This window comes from Blennius ocellaris (genome assembly GCF_963422515.1).
Source record: "Blennius ocellaris genome assembly, chromosome: 16".
NCBI lineage: Eukaryota > Metazoa > Chordata > Actinopteri > Blenniiformes > Blenniidae > Blennius > Blennius ocellaris.
This window is the reverse complement of record NC_137665.1, coordinates 9,621,078-9,641,064: the sequence shown is the minus strand read 5'-3', so window position 1 is coordinate 9,641,064 and position 19,987 is coordinate 9,621,078. Positions and strand designations below refer to the sequence as shown.

The window sequence follows — 19,987 nt, the reverse complement described above, 5'->3', positions numbered from 1 at the left end:
CCGTGGGAAAATCCACACGTGGAACCAGAGGTGAGGCTTTTATCATTTTGGAGGAATTATTTTTATTTCTTCTGGTGCTTCCACTGATTTGTGCTATTGCCTTTTCCCCCCCCTTGTTGTTTCAGTAGCCATAACAGGCAACTCCCGCTCAGTGTTTGACTGGCGTTAGCCCGCTAGCCTAGCCGCGGCTGCGATAATCGCTCGACCGCCCTCATTGAATGCGGCACTCGGTGCTCGCTGCTCTGTCGAGTGACACTGAATATCGCCTGCCATGACGACGCAGCCACAGATGCATACTCAAGCAGGCCGTTGTTATGGCGATGTCAAATGCAAACGGTACAAAATGGCGGTTGTTGTAGGGACCAGTGAGCTTCCAGTCCGTGCTGCCTCGCCGAATAGTTAGCACGGGTGCTGTCACGACAGGCTCGTGCTCGCCACTGCACGCGGCTAATGTATCAAATGACCAGAAATGGACACTCGACTGTGAAGTGCACGCGCCGTGCGCCCTCCGTGGTGCTTTAACTCGTTTGTGGATCTTTTTTTTTTTTTTTTTCCATCAGTCTACTCAACACACGGGAATAGAATGTTAACTGCACACAACGGAGGCCAAAATTGGGGGCAGTCCAGTGTGAACTCTCACAAATTGGACGGTTTTTTTCTTTTCTTCTTCTTCTGTTGGTATTTCGGAGCAGCGTTTGAACAACCCACAGTTAATGGGAAGCAGCCGTGGCAGGTGGTAGACGTTTAACGTGGGAGGGGCGTGGCGAAGGAGGGCGTTCTGCAGGTGCCCTGCAAGTCTCCCTTCCACTTTAACGCCTTTGTCCGCAAAATAAAGATTCAGTTCCAGATAAATCAATAGAAGATTGAAGGTGTAATTCCCAGCTATAGTTTTACTGGCACAGAACGTGGCGTGTATGGAAAACCTTTTGGCATTAGCATTTGCAGACTGAGACAACGAATGCATTTCTCATGTTGCATGTGTGTGGTATTTAAAAAGCCAAAACAGCATAGGGATTTCGCCTACGTGAAAGGCCATAGGTTATGTGATCACATTACAGGTAATGAGACACCACAATGTCCCCCTCTTCTCCTCCTCCTCCATGAACTACACCAACAAAGTCAGCCACAGTAGAACTCACAAACACACCTCATTCTGTGAAGCAGTGGAGAATGTTGAAGTCTGATTTAAGTATGTAAGTTATTGAATATAGAGTGTAAAAAAAAAAGATGTGATGATGATCGCTGCTTGATACTTGGACTTCTTTTCTGGTATCCTGTGGAAAAATAAGGTTCAGAGTCTCTTGTCATATTGACTTCACACGTCTACCTTTTAATAGCCAGAATATATATTCACAAGTTTGAAATAAAAATCTACATTTATTAGTAATTTTCTTTTTTTTCTTTTTTTTCCTGCCTAGGGCGATTTCCACTTTTTGTAATGGCCACCACAGGCTATGTTGGTGAGATCCAGCCAGCAGCCCAACATCAAGGGGCTGTTGTTACAGTCACACCAAGTCAACCTGATGCCAGCTCCACTCCCTCAACCGCCCCTCAGTTCTTGGCCGAGATTCAAACGACCGTGACCACACCCACAGTGGTCACACCTACTGGCCAAACTACTCCCACCGAGCAAGCCTCCTCCATCGCCTCCCAGAAACCTGCAGCTGGTAGCCAAACTCCGTCCGCAGCACAGGTCCAGCCCGCTCAGACACAGTATGTGACAGCAGAGATTCAAGGCTCCCCAACACAGACTGGAAATGCTCAAAGCACCCCCCAATACATCGTTGTTACAGTCACAGGTAATATACCTCAATGTCATGTGAAAAAAATGGGGATTAAGTATTTCTATTCTATTCTATTCTATATATTTTTTGCACTAATAGCTTTACTGTAGGCAATTGCATTAGAATATACATGCATAAAAGCCTACACTAGACTGTTGAAGAAAACCTCAAAGCTGTTTCTTACAATAATCATTGTTACCAGTTTGCTTCTTAGTAACTCTACCCAGCATACATTAAAGGGTTGGAATGATATATGAGTTGAGTCCGCAGAAAGACTACTGCACACCAACTGAACATCAAATATAAGATTCACTTTCACTAAGTTGTGAAACTAGCTTTCGCTCCTCTTCATCTTTCAGAGGGCTCCCTCCACTCCAGTGACAGCGTGTCGGACTCCAGCCCCCCTCCGCCTGTGATACAGACAGGAGTTCCCACTCAAGTTGTTCAGCAAGTACAAGCTGCTCAACAGGTAAATTGTTAGCACTTCAGCCAATCACAACGTGACAATTTATTTTCCCTCATCCCAAAAGACTCCCTGTTTCTTTATTCCGACAGAGATCTGTGGTGCAGGCCACCTCCCAGATTGCCAAAACTGAGCCAGGCACACAGCTCAGTGTTACCAGTCTACAGCCTGTTCACATCACGCAGGAGGTAACTACAGCAAATGATCACAGCTACATCTAGTAACCATTTGTGCTATTACTGAAATCAAGTACAAACAAATCACAGGTAGACTCCGTTTCATTTGTCAAGTAACTGAAAACATATTCTGACATTACTTCAATTAGGTATTATCTCTATATTTGTACTTTTTGGGTGTTTTTTTTTACATTCAATGATGTAGCCTCATTATGAAAGTATAATTTACAACAAATCTTTTCTTTGCAAGCTTTTGGCCTTTAAAGTTATTGATTCAACCCATGAAAACACTTTATATATATTTGTAAGCAAATCAAATCACTTTAGTGTTATTGTCATTAACTTTATTGTTTGTATATGCAGGTACATTTTGCTTGAATGACTGCAATTGACCAAGTGATTACATTTAGTTTGAAGGGGATTTTTTTTGGGAAAGAATACTTTTGCAGTTTACTTGAGTATTTTTTCCCCACAGCAGCACTTGTAATTTGAATGCATTAATGGAATGTAACAATCAAATTTCCAGATCTTTGTGTCTCAAAATGCAATATGTTGTCATGTGACCTCTAACACAAACTACACTTGACAACCGTATTGTCCCTTGGCTTGGTATGAGTCAGCTTCCTAAGTTTTTGATCAAACTTGCTACATTTCAGCTTCCCCTAAGGACTGAGGAGGCCAGGTTAGTGAGGGATATGAGACTAGAAGAACAACCGCAGCCGCGTGAGACAGATCAGCCAGAAAGTCAGGCCCGGGCATCTGGAAACGACGCCGTTGATTACTTCACAAATCCATTCTCCATCTTCTTCGATGCCCTTCAGTCAGTGGATGTGTGTATGCGAGCTGAGAAAGTCACGGGAGGACTTTCTTCAGTTATCACGTCATATCCCCATCAGCTACCTCAGCTAACTTCAACTGACGCCTTCCAAGTAGGTCAGCTTTAGACTAGAAACTGTTATTATAAAGATGAGAGAACAGAGCAGGATCAGCGGAAAGGAAATGTATGTGATTCTTGTCAGATACATTGAATACCATATTAGAAAAAGAAAAAAAAAATGTGTAAGGGTTTTTTTTTTTTGTGTGTGTGTGTGCCTCACTCCTCAGGTCCAGCAGCTCACAACTGTGCCGGTGCAACACGTGTACACCAACCAAGTACAATATGTCGAAGGAGGAGACAGCAGCTACACCACCAGCACCATGTTAGAACGCAATCATGTCAATGGTTTCCCCAAAAACGCCGCTTCGGTTTTCTTGCCCTCTAACGTCAACTTTCTTGTGTCTCTCGTCCAGTCGATCCGGCACTTTCCCGTACACCGAAACCCCTCTGTACACCCAGACCACTGCTGCCCAGTACTATGAAGGTCAGCCAACCTCCGGCTCACAGCCGTCCACCCCTGGCACACCTCTGACCGTCTCAGTGACCACTGGCACCACGGGGGGCGTGTCCATGTTTGTGGCACAGCCGACTAGTGCAGCAGGGGGAGGGGCCACCGTGGTGACCGCGGGTGGCACCACCAACGGGTCGGGGGATGGGGGGGGCACCAACGGTGGCGCCGCGGGCAGCTATGTGATCCAGGGGGGTTACATGCTCGGCAGCAGTAGCAGTGGAGGGGCAGCTGGCAACAGTCAGAGCTACTCGCACACCGCCCGCGCCTCCCCAGCCACTGTGAGTATTACAGAAGGCGAGGAGAGTAGCGTGCCGTCGGCAGACAAGAAGGTATGCAGAGGCGCCAAGCGCAGGAACTTTCTTCTCCCTTTTTGTTTTCATTCACGTAATCTCTTGGTGGCGCACAGTGATGATGTCATAGTATGTTTTGTTCTTTGCAAGTGGATAGCACAATTAAAAAAAATAAAATAATAATAATCTGGACGTTTGTACGAGGAACAGTTGAAATCTTACTTGTTCGCTATCCCACTTGTAGGACACAGTATTTCCTTTTAACTGTGATTTCCTTCTGAAGGAAAACAAACCATGACCTCATCACTTTCATATCATTGCAGTGCATGTGATGAAGGGGTATTTTTCTTTATTTGCCTGAAATGTCCCAACACGATATTTTTCATCCTAAAAATTCATCATATTGAACCTCATATGATAATGATGACCAAAATGTGTTTGGCAGACATCCCATCAGTCCTCCAGGTCATTGATTCATTGCATACCAAAGTTGTATGCCACGGCACGCAAACAAATGTATTTGTCTTTCCATGTCCGAATGATCGACAGATTCCAACAATGAATGGGTTTGTGCTTGTATGACTTAATGATTAGTCTGGTGTTTGTGCATGCACTGGTTATTCAGTGGAATATGTGTGTGTGACGTGTTTGCTAACCGCGCGTGCATTTGTGCGCACCTCCACCGTGGTGTCTTTCCTTGGGTTCTGTACGTGTCGGCTTTGCTAACTGCACCAGCTCTTTTCTTGTCTTCGTTGCCTGTGTGCCAGGTACAGTGGTTGCTGGACAACTATGAAACAGCTGAAGGAGTGAGTCTGCCGCGCTCCACCCTTTACTGTCACTACCTGCTGCACTGCCAGGAGCAGAAGCTGGAGCCTGTGAACGCCGCATCTTTCGGCAAGCTCATCAGATCCGTGTTCATGGGGCTGCGCACGCGACGCCTGGGCACACGGTAAGATTGGTCGTCGCGCAGCCAAACACAGGCGTCGGAAACCCAAGGGGTCGTACACACTGAACAAAAATGTAAATGCAACACTTTTGTTTTTTTGTCTCCCATTTTTCATGAGCTGAACTCTTAAGACTTTTTTCTATGTCTGCAAAAGGCATTTTTCTCTCAAATATTATTGACAGATTTGTCGATATCTGTGTTAGTGGGCACTTCCTCAACAACCTGATCAAGTCTACCGTATGCGAAGGAGATGAGGGGCAAATGGTGATCTTTGAGATCAGCTCATGAAAAATGATAAACAAAAGTGTTATGTTTATATTTTTGTTCAGTATAGATACACTATTAAACCATGAATCCTGTCTTTGCCATTTCTATAGAATATGAACCACAAGACAGCCAAAAATCAGATCCATTAAAAAAAAAGAAAACATGTGACAAACAGTAGGACACAATAAAACAATATTGAGACCCCTGGAAAAAATAGCTGGTAAAAAGCACTCAGTCCATCTGCATATTCACGTTACTCTGCTTTGTGCATTGAGTGTGCTTAATTTGTATCTGAATGGCGAAATAGAAATTACAGCGACATCACTAACGAGCCTGGTAACAGTAAAGAGACATATCTGAAAATAAATCCCCCTTCCTACAATAAGCATGCCATAGAGATCCTACATGGTGTACAAGCTGTGTGTTCCGCCATTCTTTAATGGCAAGCATCCTCTGGATGCGTGATCATCTATTTTGCATGCGGCTCCATAAATTAACAGATGACCAGCCAGAGTTTGAGCTCAAGAATAATTCGATATTTCTCTGAGCATATAGCGTTCTCTGGAGCATTGCAACATGTTCGCCTCGTGTAGGAAAGTATGTGGGTAGAGATAAAGACGGACAGCATGTGTGTGGGTGAGAGAGTTTGACAAAGGACGATAGAGCAAGCAAGTAAAACCAACTTTTTAGAATTTAAATGTATTTAAATGAGATAGTTTTAAAGATAACATGGCGGGGTTTGTTTTTTTTCTTCCAAAATGAATATCATATATTTTTTTAGTACTTGTAGGATTTGTGGAGTGAGAACGTAAAAGCTCCTCTCCCTTGAAAATAAAATTGTTTGCATGCTCGCTAATACAGGTGAAGGATTTTATAGTAACCCATTTTTATTTGCTCCCACAAGGGGCAATTCCAAATACCACTATTATGGGCTGAGAATCAAGGCAGGCTCTTCACTCCTCCGTCTGATGGAGGACCAGCAACATCTGGCCATGAGGCAACAGCCGTTCTCACAGAAACAAAGGTATACGCACACACACACACACACACACACCAGCACGCCTCATTTATCATCACACCGCTGCAGCAATTAGTCTTTCTCCTCATTTCAGTCAATGCTCTCCATGTTGTTTTGTCATAGACAAGTTTTTTTTCTTCCCCCTCCTTCTCCCTCCCACACTACACATGTTTTTTTTTTCCGTCGTGCCGTGGCTCCAGGCACCTGCCAGGCCTCTGATGAGCCCGAGTGACTATTTTATTTCACTGTATTATTTATTGCCTTTGTCCTGGTCCTGAATGTTTAATGCACTTTTTTTCTTTTCTTTTTTTTTTTTTTTGCCTCTCTTCCAATCAGGTTGAAGCCTGTGCATAAAGTGGAAGGAATGACCAATGGCACGGCGGCGGGGACAGTGCAGCAGCAGCAGCAGCAGCAGGGGTCAGGACATGTGGACATCAGCACCCAGGTTCAGCAGTACCAGCAGTTCCTCGGTGAGTTCAGTGAGCAGTGATCAAACAGGCTGCAAAGGTGACAAAAAATAATCTCACTCATAAAGTCGTAGATGTATATATATATATATGACTGGCATGACAATATGTTGATTCAGTTTTTATTTGGATGCGTAAACGACTCATTTGGTATTTGTCAAACAATCACATACCAGATTATTGGTATTTATAACATAAACTCATATATACATGTCTTTTAATGTAAACGCCATTAACCAGGACAGCCATGTCTCTGAAAACACTTTTTATTCAAAGCTCAGGCGTAATTTGAAACGTGAATGTCATTTATCTAAGCGTTCTGGTGTCCCGTGTCTAGATGCATCCAGAGCTCTCCCAGAGTTCCCAGACATCGATCTCCAAGGGAAGTCTTTGCCAGAGGGCATTGAGCTCGAGCACATAAAGAGCTTTCAGCTGCTTTACAGGGAACACTGTGAGGTAATTACCTGGCTTTTACCTTCAGTTGTAAGTGAAAAAGTTGCAAGTTGCACAAACAATCTATGACTATGATAGTATTTACTGAAACCAGATAGGAGAAAAAGAAAAGCTTTTCCGATGTTCTTTCAGGCTATACTGGATGTGATGGTCAACCTGCAGTTCACCCTGGTGGAGACTCTCTGGAAGACCTTCTGGAGGTTTAGCCAAAGTCAGAGCGGAGATGCAACACTGGCCGTGTGAGTGGTTCAATTTGAAGATTCAAAATTCAGACTGGTCCCGTACGTCGCCAGAGAATCCTCCCAATAGCCGTAGCAGTGCCATTTCCATTCAGACTTTCTCTTTCTCTGCAGGCATGATGAGTCAGAGAAGCGACTCCCTAAATCCTGCCTGGTATTGCTGTGCAAATATGAGCCTGTGCTGCGCTGGAGCCGCGACTGTGACAACAGCCTGTACCAGGGCCTGGTGGAGATCCTAATCCCTGATGTCCTCAGACCCATTCCCAGTAAGAAGACTGGCCCGCTTAGTAGATTTACATTGGTGTTCTGACAAAAATCACGAGTGGTTAAAATGCACATTTTTTCCAATTGTTCAAAACAAGGAACTGTTAAACTGGTTTTCTATCTGGAATTAGTGAGATTCAGAATTGATCTCCAGTAACTCGTAATTTCAGAATTTTTGTTGTTGTGATGGTTCTCTACTGGTTTATTCAAGCGCCGTAGTAACAAAGTGTTCAGCTCTGGCACATCACCGGCAGTTGCACTTCTGTCTTTCTCTTTCAATTATGTTTTTGGTCAGAGCCTGCGTTGTTCTGTTTTTAGAATATTTTTGGGTTTTCAGTCCTCCACACTGCTGCCAAATACATAGATTTCCAGTCTGCTTTTCTCTTCCAAGTAATTTGGACACCCTGGAAATGGAACGATCAGATATATGATCAAGAAATCGGGTTTCTCGAGCAAAGATTTCGACACTCGGATGAGTGTTTGATTTGAAAATGTCAGAGGCTAGTAGTGTTTGTCCCCTCTGCTCCCTGCAGGTGCCTTAACACAAGCCATCCGAAACTTTGCCAAGAGTCTTGAGAGCTGGCTGACCAACGCCATGATGAACATCCCTGAGGAAATGGTCCGCATCAAGGTACAATCCCCTTCTGTTCGGTCACAGTTGATGAAAACCGATTTTCTGGGTCATCAAGGGTCTAACGTTACCAAAACTCTTTTTTCTCTTTTATGAACAGAAGACGAAGCTAATGCTTTATGAAAGTCTGTGGCAATCTTATCAGGTGTTTGTATAATATACACAGAAATGTACTAAATCTAATTACTCATAGGAAAACAGCTTATTATGAACAACTTGTCGCATCAGAACAACGTGAGGTAAACGTATGTGATTATGAAGGTTTTCCTCCCACAGTTGGACTATTCAAGCTCCCTTTTTGTGTTTTTTGTGTGCGACTCAACTCCTCCTCGTGCTCGCAGGTCACATCAGCTACTGCGTTCGCTCAGACCCTCCGTCGCTACACCAGTCTGAATCACCTCGCGCAGGCCGCCCGTGCTGTCCTCCAGAACACGGCCCAGATCAACCAGATGCTGTCCGACCTTAACCGCGTTGACTTCGCAAACGTCCAGGTTGGTTAAAAACCCCTGACTTATTTAGCCCCCGGGGGCGGTATTCATGTGATGTCATATGAGATTTTGGGAGCGATCGAGTCATGGGCCGCACGGTTGTATCGTGGTTAGCACTCCCGGCAACTCTTTACCAAGCAAGGTGACCAATGTGTGTGATCATGAAGTCACCCTTCTGCCTTGTATGTACCGAAAACCAGGTGCAACCGACTGATCCACATTTTATTTCTTTAACCTCATCACGCCTTGTGTTTTCAGGAGCAGGCCTCATGGGTGTGCCGGTGTGAAGACAGAGTTGTTCAGCGGCTGGAGCAGGACTTTAAGCTGACCCTGCAGCAGCAGAACTCGCTGGAGCAGTGGGCGGCGTGGCTCGATGGCGTCGTCTCCCAGGTCCTAAAGCCCTACCAACACAGCTCCGCCTTCCCGAAGGCCGCCAAGCTCTTTCTTCTGAAGTGGTCTTTTTACAGGTGCGGCCAGGAAGCTGTTAATGGGTCGTTTGTACAAGTATAGCTTCAATAGCTTTGATTTCTGTCGCACATTTCGTCAGCAAGACAACTCAAAATACTTTATTATTTAGACAAGCAAAAACTGTCTAAAAGATCATTGTATTTAAACAGTGATGAAAACAATTAGAAAAGTAAAAACTAGCTATAAACAACATTTAGACAAGTAGTTAAAAAAAAAGATGAGCTTTTTCAATTTCCCTCATGTAAATGTTTCTTGTTAAAGTGAGACTCATTTAAGTGGACTTTCCACTTTGATATGAATTGTAGTTGTGAACGTTGAATTCTGAGTTGAAGGATGCTTTAACAACGTATACTTTTGTATATGTATACCAATTTGAGATGATAGAAAAGTCAAAAATACATATAAGAATGCATGAGTCACTTCTTATTACTCCCTATTTTTAATTTTACTCTTTGGTTCAAAATTCATTCGTTCATAAAACAGCCTGTGGATATAGCAACATAAAAGTCTCTGAATTACATTATTGTGGACATGATCCACTAGTCATCCATTTACAATTTGGTTCATTGAAAACACAAAACTAGAATACACTCTCCTCTTCTTTTGTTCTGCTTTCTTCAGAATCAGGAACCAGTCACGACAATAAGTTTAGCTAAGGAATTTATCTGCGTCTATCTGCCAACAGTGGAACATTGTACTTCCTAATTGTGCAGAGAAATAGGACTTGTGTGTGTTTTTAGAAGTGGCTTATCCTCCGTCTTCTGCTGTCCAGCTCCATGGTGATCAGAGACCTCACCCTGAGGAGTGCGGCCAGTTTTGGATCCTTTCACCTAATCCGCCTGCTGTACGACGAGTACATGTACTACCTTATAGAGCACAGAGTGGCCCAGGCGAAAGGAGAAACTCCAATTGCTGTTATGGGGGAGGTATGACCCTGAATAAACTGCCATGAATAAACTGATATTACGATATTAAGCTTTATCTGAAATACTCACCTCTTCCTCTCTTATCATCAGTTTGCCAGTTTAGGCCGAGGCTTGAACCAGCTGGACCCCGACAAAGGTCTGTGCTGCTCCACTCTGTTATCTCCCACTGACAGTCGTGCCCCCTGTGCATTGTCGTGTAACCACCCTTTCACCTTTCCATGGCAGAGGAGGAAGAGGAGGAAGAGGAGGAGAGTGACGAAGAAGGCCAGGAGCTGACTCTTCCTCCGGACGCAGCCGTGCTCGGAGAAGAGTCTCTGGAGCCTCCGGCCAAGCTGGCCAGAACTGACCAGAGGGTCCTCTTCACCACCGGGTCGGGGGACAACTAACCACAGAGTAACACCAACAGATATTTGGCTGATCACATTGATCTCTCTCTCTCTCTCTCTCTCACACACACACACACACACACACACTACACCTGACACATGTATATAGATCTTGTCAATCTGCGAGTGCACACACATTGCTGCATACTCTTTTGACTGTGTGTTGTACACACACACACACACACACACACACACACACACACACACACACACACACACACACACACACACACACACACACACACACACACACACACACACACACACACACACACACGCGCACACACACGATCAAAGCACACTCTGTCAGACACTGCTGCTGCCTGGATGGCACAAACACCTGATGGCATCATTGATCAAAGCTGCAATCGCTAACATTGCAAACAGACGTGGCTTGAAAAATCAAACAAACTGTTTCTTACTCCAAAAATAGCATTTTAACCTTAAGTTGTATGAATTTGTAAAAAAACAAACAAACAAAACAAAACAAAAAAAAACAAACACACACAAAACAAAACAAAGTGAAGCCGGGGCATGTTTTATTTCTCTCATTGCATTTCAACCTGTAGCTGTGTCGTCTTCACCCAAGATCCTCCTAAAACTGTCACTGCCGTATTTAAGCGATCTCCAGAATACTGTGACGTGTGTGTAAAGGAAACGTCTGCTGCTGGAGATAGTCACTCATGCTACTGGAGAAACTGGAGCTGACTCTTCCTCCAGACAGTTGAAACCGTCCGCGAGAGCTGTTGAACACAAAGGGGCGGTGGGGACTTTTAGCTCGGTTAGTGTCGTGTGTGCGCGTCCGTCCGTGTGTGTGTGTGTGTGTGTGTATGTGTGTGTGTGTGTGTGTGTGTGTGTTTTTCTGTCTGCTTGTACGAGCACTTGTGGTCACGCGACCGCCGTTATTCCCGGAGTCTGATTGAAACGCCCTTTTGCCGATTGTCGTGCGCGTCTGATTGTGCGAATGTGAAGCCAAGTGTCGTTCTGTAGATATTTTCCAAAGCGGTCAGATTTTTCTGGGATCTGGGAGGTGTGTGTGTGTGTGTGGGTGTGTGTGTGTGTGTAAATTTCCAGTTTGATTCAGTCCAACTTGTAAATGAATTGTCAGTGTGCTCTTGAACCGGCTGGAACACGGCTGCTGCTCACACTTGTAAAGATGAAGCGAAGGCCGCGGTATCGGGACTCCCCATTAGTTGCTGCAAAAAAAATCCTCTTCTCCTGAACACCTGGTTCCACGAAACGTGCCGTTCTGTGTCGCACGTTCTGTTCAAAGTGCTTCACTCCTCTACCTGTAATACGTTCCTTTGTTGCCTCACATCTTATCCTTTGACATGTTGTTTTCTCGCCTTATTTCTGAGTATTTGTCTCCATGTGTATGCCAAAACCGACATGTTTTAAACACAGATCCCGTTGTTTTCACATTCCCTTTTCTATGTTTTCGGGAGGACTGTGCCTGAGTGAGAACAGTGATATACTTATATTCTGCTGTATATTTATCCACTATTTTGAATTTTGTTGTCACGAAGTGAACCTCTTGTGCAGTGTATGGTGTTGTGTTGTCACACATTGTAACCAACCTTTGTGTGCATTATTGATTTGTGATTGTACGTTCAGTTTTCTATTCCTCCGTCATATCTGATGGCTTTTTCCACAAACAGGCTAAGGCCCTGCCTCTTTGCACATGTTGACTATTGTCTTTAAAATTCAGAATTTTCTGAAATGGCTTTTTGTTTTTGTTAATTTCCTTTTGAAGGTGTGTTATATTTTATTTTATTTTATTTTTTTGTAATAGCGAGGTGGAGGTGCCAGATTTTGAAAGGTGGGAGATCGGAAAGCTTTTTTTCTTTCTGCACAGTCCTCCACCAATACTCATCTCACTGCATTCCCATCCTCTTGCCAATGGCTTTGTTTTTGCTTCAGACATTCATATTCTGAAACACTGTTTGTCCAGATTGATTATTGTAAACATTTCATGAATGAATATTTGAATTCTGTGTCTTTGAATAGCTGCAGTGTGCAATTTCTAAACAAACCAGCACATCATCCTTTATATGGAGTCTAATGCGACCACAGCTGAATACATATCACTCCAGTCTTTTAATGATCTACAGCTTACAGAATGGCCATTGTTTACCCAGTTAAAAAAAACAAACAAACAAAAAAAACAACAACTGTTCAGTCATTTTTATGGTGCGTTGTTTCTTATGTACAAAAGAAATTGAGAAGAAAACAAAAAAAAAGATGTTCGGTGGCAGTGTTTTATGAATTTGGTCTGCTGTAAGTATGACTGTGCCTTTGGAGGTGGTAGAATGCAATTCAGATGTTTTTAATTTTAAAGATATAAATTAAAGTAATTTTTAAAATTGCACTCTCGTCAAGTCTTTTGGATTTCTGTGCCTTGCAGATGTGAACTGAAAGCACACACACAGACACACACACACACCTGCACACATCTGCCCATCGAAATGCATCATCTTCGTGTCGAACACTATCTAAAAATGGTTGGTAAACAGACTGTGGCATCCTGCGTTCCCCTCTGACACACACACACACCAGCCTGTTACCGCTTCTGTAGCAGCAAGGAACCACAAACACCTTGAGCCTGTCAGTACACCAGAAGGCAGTTTGTTTGTGCAGTGAACAAACACAGATTACTTGTGGTGGGGCTCATTTTTTTTTTTTTTTAATGGAATGATTGATTTGACGTGTGTGAAAAAGCCTTACTCAATCCTGTGTGACTGTTTTAGCCAACTTTATTCCAACCTATTTCCACTACCTTTGTAGTATTTCAAAATCGACTGTCAATATTAAAATCTAAAGCTATGCTGTTGAATTTCACCACGATCAATCTGTATTGATACACCAACTTTTAGACAACTGACTAACTGCCACTAACCTAACTGCAACCGGAGCTTCGTAAATAAACAAAAACATACATGCAAAATATCCAGGGTACCAAAATAAGATTTAATGGGGAGATCAATAAACACCCCACAACGGTACAAATTAAAGTAGATGGTAAAATGGTAAGATTTAGATTTTTTTTTTTTACATGTACTAAAACTTTACATGTACTTAATTTTACCTTAAGTAATGAAAATCAATGTTAGTTTCTCATAATATCAGAACGTTTTCTTGCAACAATAACTGGATGGATCCTCCAATGGAACTGGATTTCATTTCAGGGACTAATTCATTCAACCTGGATACTTGGAAGACGTTTGTGTCCCTGAATTTAATCTTTACTCTGAATGTGATTATGGGCGACATCTAGTGGTGGATTTATCACACAACAACCTGAGATATATGTTTATACAACACAAAAACCATACAACACCAGTTTACAGTAATTCACATTAGTGATTTTTTTTAATTATTATTATTCTGAGTATTGCTGCTGGTGGTCATCTATTAACAATATCAACATTGCTGCCAAAGGCAAGACTCACAGCTGCCGATCAGAATACATGAATCATACCCGAAACATCTCCGCAAGGTTAAAAGAAAAAGCCTTATATTGCTGAATATATGTATATACACAGTATCTGCTCCAGTGGGACATGTTGGAAGACATTAGTTTGCATAAAAACTATGACTGAAATGGCAAAACAACACCAGTGATTAATTAATGAAAAACAAGCTTAAAAAAAAGATTAAAACAATTTCATCCTGTGGAGTTGAATGTTGTCTTATACTGTAATAATGAAACAAAAACAATTCTGATAAGCAGTTTCAAAATTAGTACAAATTCCCATTTCTTCTTTTTAATCTTTCATCCAAAGCAAGATGTTTAGTTTTTTTTGTTAAACCCCAAAAAGCCCAAAAGTTCAACGGAGCAAACACACTGCGGAAAATACATTTCAAACACTGGCAAAAGGTGAGTATAGTGCATAGACAGACAACCATTTTAAAAGAAGCTGGAGGAGGTTTTGAAATTATGGCAACGTGAACCACGCATTCATTATAAACTCGTATCCACATCCAGAATCATAAATCTCTCCTAAACATCACAGGAAAACCAAAAAAAAAAAAAAAAAACATACATTACAATCACGAGAAGCCTTAAGGACGCTGCGCTGCGAATGCAGGGCAGCTCTGCTCTTTACTTTTTGTTTTAGTCTCAACTCATCAGAATCACATTTGTACACTTATAACCACATTCAGAAGTTCAAACTATCGAAACATAAAGACTTTTAAATTACAGCCTCCCCTAAAATTTTTTTTAAAAAAAACACCTTAAAAATAAAAAAAGTAATAATTATATCCTAAAAGCACTGTGCAATTGAGTTGATACAATAATACTGGCGATATGAAGGTAAGTGCTTTAAAGTGGGAAGAGAATAAAGATGGGACGGATGCATTTGGCACCCTGGTCAACGAAGGAAGCGATTCAAGGCGTCCATGTCAATAGAAATGTACGCAGAGGCATCGAGAAGCTCAGTCTCTCAGTCTTCTTCCTCCTTCTCAGCAGCAAAGCACTGGTTCAATTCACATTTTAGTTCAAATCATCCAGCGGTTGAACACAAAAAAACCCCAAAAAAACAAATCAAAAATGACGGCTGGATCCGGGCTGAGAGTTCAGTGTCCTCGCCTTTGATCGCAACATCCTCTCACGGCGCCTACGACACAAGCAGTTGGGAGAAGCTTGTGAAGAAAAGTGGAAAATCCTGCAAGCTGATTGAAGCTACGTGATGCGGGGCTCTGTACCAACCTGTCCCTGCTGGGCAGCGGCTGCGGGCTGACCAGGGGCTTGTCCCGTCTGCCCGTAGTACGCCGCCTGCTGCCTGTAGTACTCGGCCCAGGCTGCGCTGTAATCCGGCTGGCCTCCCGCTGTGGCCGCCGCCGCCGCCGCCGCCGAGGCTCCGGGGGCTCCGCCTGCCGGTCCAGGCACAGAGCCGCCCGTCTGCCCTGGAAGTGACATTGAACAACAACATGAAACCATAACTTCTGTAGTTGTCCTTTTGCCTTATCAAGAGTTAAAATATCCCTATCATTTGTTTTTAATTGTTCAAATCACTAATCATTGGATTTAGTGGACGGTAGTGTATAGCACAACAAGTCTTTCCCCTTTTTAGTGCTCGCCAACCAATCAGAGGTTGTTTTGTTGTGGGGTTTTTTTTCTTCTTCTTCTTTTGGGGCCTCACCCATCTTCTTGTAGTACTCCTCCCAGGCCTTGGTGTAGTCTGGCTGAGGCCCGGGAGCCTGTGCAGGCTGGGTCTGGTCCCCAGACGTCTGAGCACCTCCGGCTGGGTTTGCGGGGTACTGGGATGGCACAGCGCCCGCAGACGGCTGCTGGTAGTACTGAGCGTAGTAGGCCGCCCAGGCTGCATTGGGGTCATTGGCTGCTGCCTTGCCTAGAAAAGATGCAGGGTGGAGGGGTGAGGTCCTCATAGGGTGAGGGTGAGCCCCTGCTACTGGCCTGGAGACCGGGCTTGGAGACCAGGGGGGGGGGAAACAGAGAGAGGGTTAGCCACGGCCGCAATGCATACGTACGTACATCTCACAAACAACACTTCCATTAGCGCTCCTGCTGGCCTTTCCAGATTTTTTTTTTGAAAAATCACGTCGTTACTCATCGGAAAATAATTGCACGGCGATACAGTCGACGTGCAGTTTGAGATAAGTGCTGAGCGGAATGTGCTTGATAACATTAGAATAAACACAGAGGACGTTTTATTGGCAGAGGCAGTGACGTCGAGAGCGACTCACTCTGGTCCTGGGGCGGCTGGGGCTGCCACTGCTGGTAGGTGTTGCTCCAGCCCTGAGGAGTGTACTGGGGGTGACCTGGAGGCCCACCGCTGAGGAAGAAGGTGTAAAACAAGTTTCCCCGCCGTTAAGACACTTAAGACAATATTAATACGCTTCGCAATTTGAATGAATGAGAGCGTCAGATTCAAACGCGGTCTGGTGTTTGTTGACTTAATTGTTCCGACTCACTGTGGTGGGCCCGGAGCACCTGGTGGGCCTGGGGGATAGGGGTTTGGGTTATAGGGACCCATCGGCCCTACGGGACCTGGTCCACCTGGCCCGGGACCCACGGGACACAGAGGAGCCTGCAACGTGCCACACAAGAGCACATCACACGGTTGGACAAGTAGATTGACGCTGAAGAGCAATTAACCTGGTTAACTGGCAAGTAAAGACACAAACAGTAGCACATATCTCTAAAAATAAAAAAAAATAAAAATAAAAAAGACACGTGCCTCAATCTTCTCCTCAATGAGCTGTTTGGCGTGGTCAATCTGCTGTGGCGACCCTCGGATGATGAACAGCTTGAAGTTTGGGTCGCCGTTGGGGGGCGGCTGTCGAGAGATTTCCACAAACGCCCCAGTCTGTTGGTTGATGGCCTTGACGTTCTCCCCTCCCCGGCCAATCACGAGCCCACATTTGTGGGCGGGAATAGAGAACGTCATTTCCCCTCCGGGGGGACCCCAGCCACCCTGTCCCCCCCCGCCTCGACCCCTGTTGCCCGCCGGCATGCCCGGAGGACCTGGAGGCCCCTGTGGGGGACGGAGGAGACAAAGTTTCAATATCCGCTTATTCTGAACGGAAATCAAGTCGCCAGCAGGTGGCAGCGCGAGAGGGAAGCCATCCATACCCCTTGTCCCTCCTCCCTGACCCTGATGCTTTGCAGCAGGTCGCTGATGATCTGGGCGGCGTGCTCGCAGCGGTCCGGGGGTCCACTGATGTGGGCAATCTTATCTGGACCCGTTCCGTCATCTGAGGAGTGTCGGTATGTGCATCAAGCAAAGCTCAGTCTGACTATTCAGGACAAAAAAAATTGGTACTGCTGAGAATCAACGCTTTGGGGTTTGATAACTCGTGAAGTTGATGCTTTTGTTTAGTACTATTCGACTAGATATTTTCTAAACTGTGCCATGTCCTTTTTGGTACAGATTGAGTCTTTTATCCTGATTTATGACGCGCTTTAGCTCGTTGTGTCAAACAATAACCTGTCTTGTTGTGTTCATATTCAAACAGCCATGTTCAAAGTCTGGCCTCAGGGCCACTCAAAGCGCAAGGTTGTATTTTATATAGTACTTCTCCTCTGTCCGAAACTAAACTTCTATTGTTTGGCACAAGGAAATAAATAAATTCAGCTTGGAATTCCTATTATTAACTCATCTTGGCTGCATGATAGGAAATCATGTAATGAGAGGACTAACCAAAGGCTGTGTTGTCTCGATCACATTAAGTTGCATGTTATGTAAATGGAAGAACACTTTTCCTCCAAGAAGGCGACAGCACTCACTCAGTTTGCTGGGAAGGGCTCCAGTTCTCTACAAACCTTAAAAGTGTAAAGCACTGGAGAGGACTGATGGAAATCACACCTTGCTTGAATTGAATCCGGACTCCTGCATCATTCTGGATCTTCTTTATCATCTCCCCATTGCGGCCAATGACCACACCGACCGAGTGCCGCGGTACTGGGATCTGAGGGGAAAACGCACGTTGGTTATTGATGAGCTTGGATTTTGTTCATCGCCCTCCAATCAAACTTACATCCATGCCTCCTCCCATTCGAGAACCGAATTCATTCCGTTCTCCAAAGCCGCCATGATCTCTCTCCCGTAGAATCTCCTGCACCATCTCCTGGGCTTGCTGAAAAGCGGCGCAAGAGTCGGATTACTGCACATGGAGAAGCATTTTGTTTTGGAAGATAACGAAGATCTCTGGCAGAATTTCCCCATTCCCACCTGGACTTTGTACGGATCTCCGATAATCCGCAGAGGCTTGTCAACATTGGGTCCCTGAGAAGCATCCTGGATGAGGATCATCTTTACCCCTGCACGTTCCTGGTGTAATGCACAAATCAACACGACTGACATTTTCACACACTAACATGACATACGTGTGCAGCTGAAAAATACAGAATGTAAAAGATATTTCTCTTTTTTTTTCTCCATCATACCTGCAGCTGTTTGATGGTCTCTCCTCCCTTCCCTATGATGAGGCCGGCCTTGCCGGCAGGTATCATCATCTCATGAACGGCCCCATCCTGCCCATTGGTGGATTCATGAAATGAAGAAGGAGGGGTACCTCTTCCTCTGGATACAATCTCATCCAGCAGCATCTTGGCTTTCCTGGCCAGGCAAGAGCTCAGTGGTTAGTCCACAGTCGTGTCAACATAAATACTGAAATATCAAGTTACACTTACATCACAAATATGTCATCAAGGCTAGACGGTGTATTTAAAATGGGTTTGAGCACTCATTTCTGAACGCTTTTTACCAGAACTTACATTATCGAGTCTGGAGAGCCGGTGAGAGAGACGCTCCTCTCTGGAAGACCTCCACTGTCTGGACACACAAACAGTGCAAGCATTCCTCAATTTCACAACGACTTCCAACAAAAAAATTGTTGTACATTCTGATAAAAGTAATCAATTGTTTAAGGCAACCGTGTGTACCTGGAGCTATTTGAACCTTGCAGCCTGACTCCTGCTGAATTTTATTGATCTGTTCACCTCCACGGCCAATGACTGGGGGGGAGGGAAAGAAAGGGGGAGTCACTGTGGTTGGAATACGTGGGAGAAGTGTGACTTTAAATAGGATGTTAAACCTGCACTCACTGAGTCCCACCATACTGTCAGGAACACTGTACTCCTCCGTGGTGGAGGCGGGTCTGAAAACATCGACAAGTAGAGATAAAGACAAGAGAGTGAGAGGCAACAAGTTGAGCAACAGTCCACATCCCAAGTGCGCGCCATGAATTAATAGTTGTATAAAGACAAACAGCAGCTGTAAATTCTCACCTCTGTTGCGCAAGAGCAGCTAACTGCGCACCAATAGCTGAGATGGGACGAGACAAAGAGAGGGAGTCAATGGAGCAAGTCAACATTTCGGATCACTGTCGGAATGTGTGAGGAACAGGCCAGACGGCGCTGGCCAAGAGTGAAGAGACGACCCTGTACACTGCCAATCATTAACACGGTAAAGCAGCCTGTCAGCAGAGCGTGACGCAGCAGATCAACACTTACACAGAGCTTTGGTTGATTCCAGGTCACTCTGTGCTGCCAGCTTCTTGCTCTCGGGTTCCTCTGTCAGGTGAGGAAATGACAAGTGGCGACTGTAATCGGGGACACGGGTGAGAATACCAACAGTGTATGAACAGCCACGGCTGATCTTACCTGCATCCTCCAATGGTCGTTTCTGTGCAGTGAAGGGAAAGCCATCTGACGTAGAGTTGTTGTTCAAGGGAGGAGCAGCATCACCACCAATCTTAGCAGCAATCTGAAAAAATTTTTAATAAATAAATATATAAATAAAACATCTCATCAAGACAATTGACTCTTTATCTCTGAACTATGCCTGCAATTGTAGACTTTGGAAT

The 19,987-nt window shown here is 44.4% G+C and overlaps 2 protein-coding genes across 2 annotated transcripts; one reads left to right on the top strand and one right to left on the bottom strand.

Moving 5' to 3' along the window:
- rfx1a (regulatory factor X, 1a (influences HLA class II expression)) lies at window positions 1–13,009 on the top strand. The gene is made up of 18 exons (XM_080511698.1): window positions 1–30; window positions 1,419–1,799; window positions 2,144–2,253; window positions 2,340–2,435; window positions 3,528–3,622; window positions 3,714–4,140; window positions 4,869–5,050; window positions 6,219–6,338; window positions 6,669–6,802; window positions 7,137–7,255; window positions 7,385–7,491; window positions 7,606–7,757; window positions 8,289–8,386; window positions 8,728–8,877; window positions 9,133–9,341; window positions 10,115–10,268; window positions 10,359–10,404; window positions 10,494–13,009. Exons 2-18 carry the CDS (start codon window positions 1,439–1,441, stop codon window positions 10,652–10,654), a joined length of 2,721 nt encoding a protein of 906 aa, XP_080367824.1. The 5' UTR covers window positions 1–30; window positions 1,419–1,438; the 3' UTR covers window positions 10,655–13,009.
- A 1,048-nt stretch (window positions 13,010–14,057) lies between these two features.
- On the bottom strand, window positions 14,058–19,720 carry LOC308140971 (far upstream element-binding protein 2-like). Its single transcript, XM_080510953.1, is given in 16 exon segments — window positions 14,058–15,273; window positions 15,366–15,562; window positions 15,799–16,008; window positions 16,364–16,452; window positions 16,592–16,707; window positions 16,858–17,154; window positions 17,253–17,374; window positions 17,986–18,133; window positions 18,137–18,256; window positions 18,352–18,450; window positions 18,567–18,738; window positions 18,897–18,954; window positions 19,065–19,136; window positions 19,227–19,279; window positions 19,410–19,446; window positions 19,635–19,720. Coding segments are annotated over 14 exon segments (1,722 nt in total). The 5' UTR covers window positions 19,240–19,279; window positions 19,410–19,446; window positions 19,635–19,720; the 3' UTR covers window positions 14,058–15,264.
- Between the last annotated feature and the right edge of the window lie 267 nt (window positions 19,721–19,987).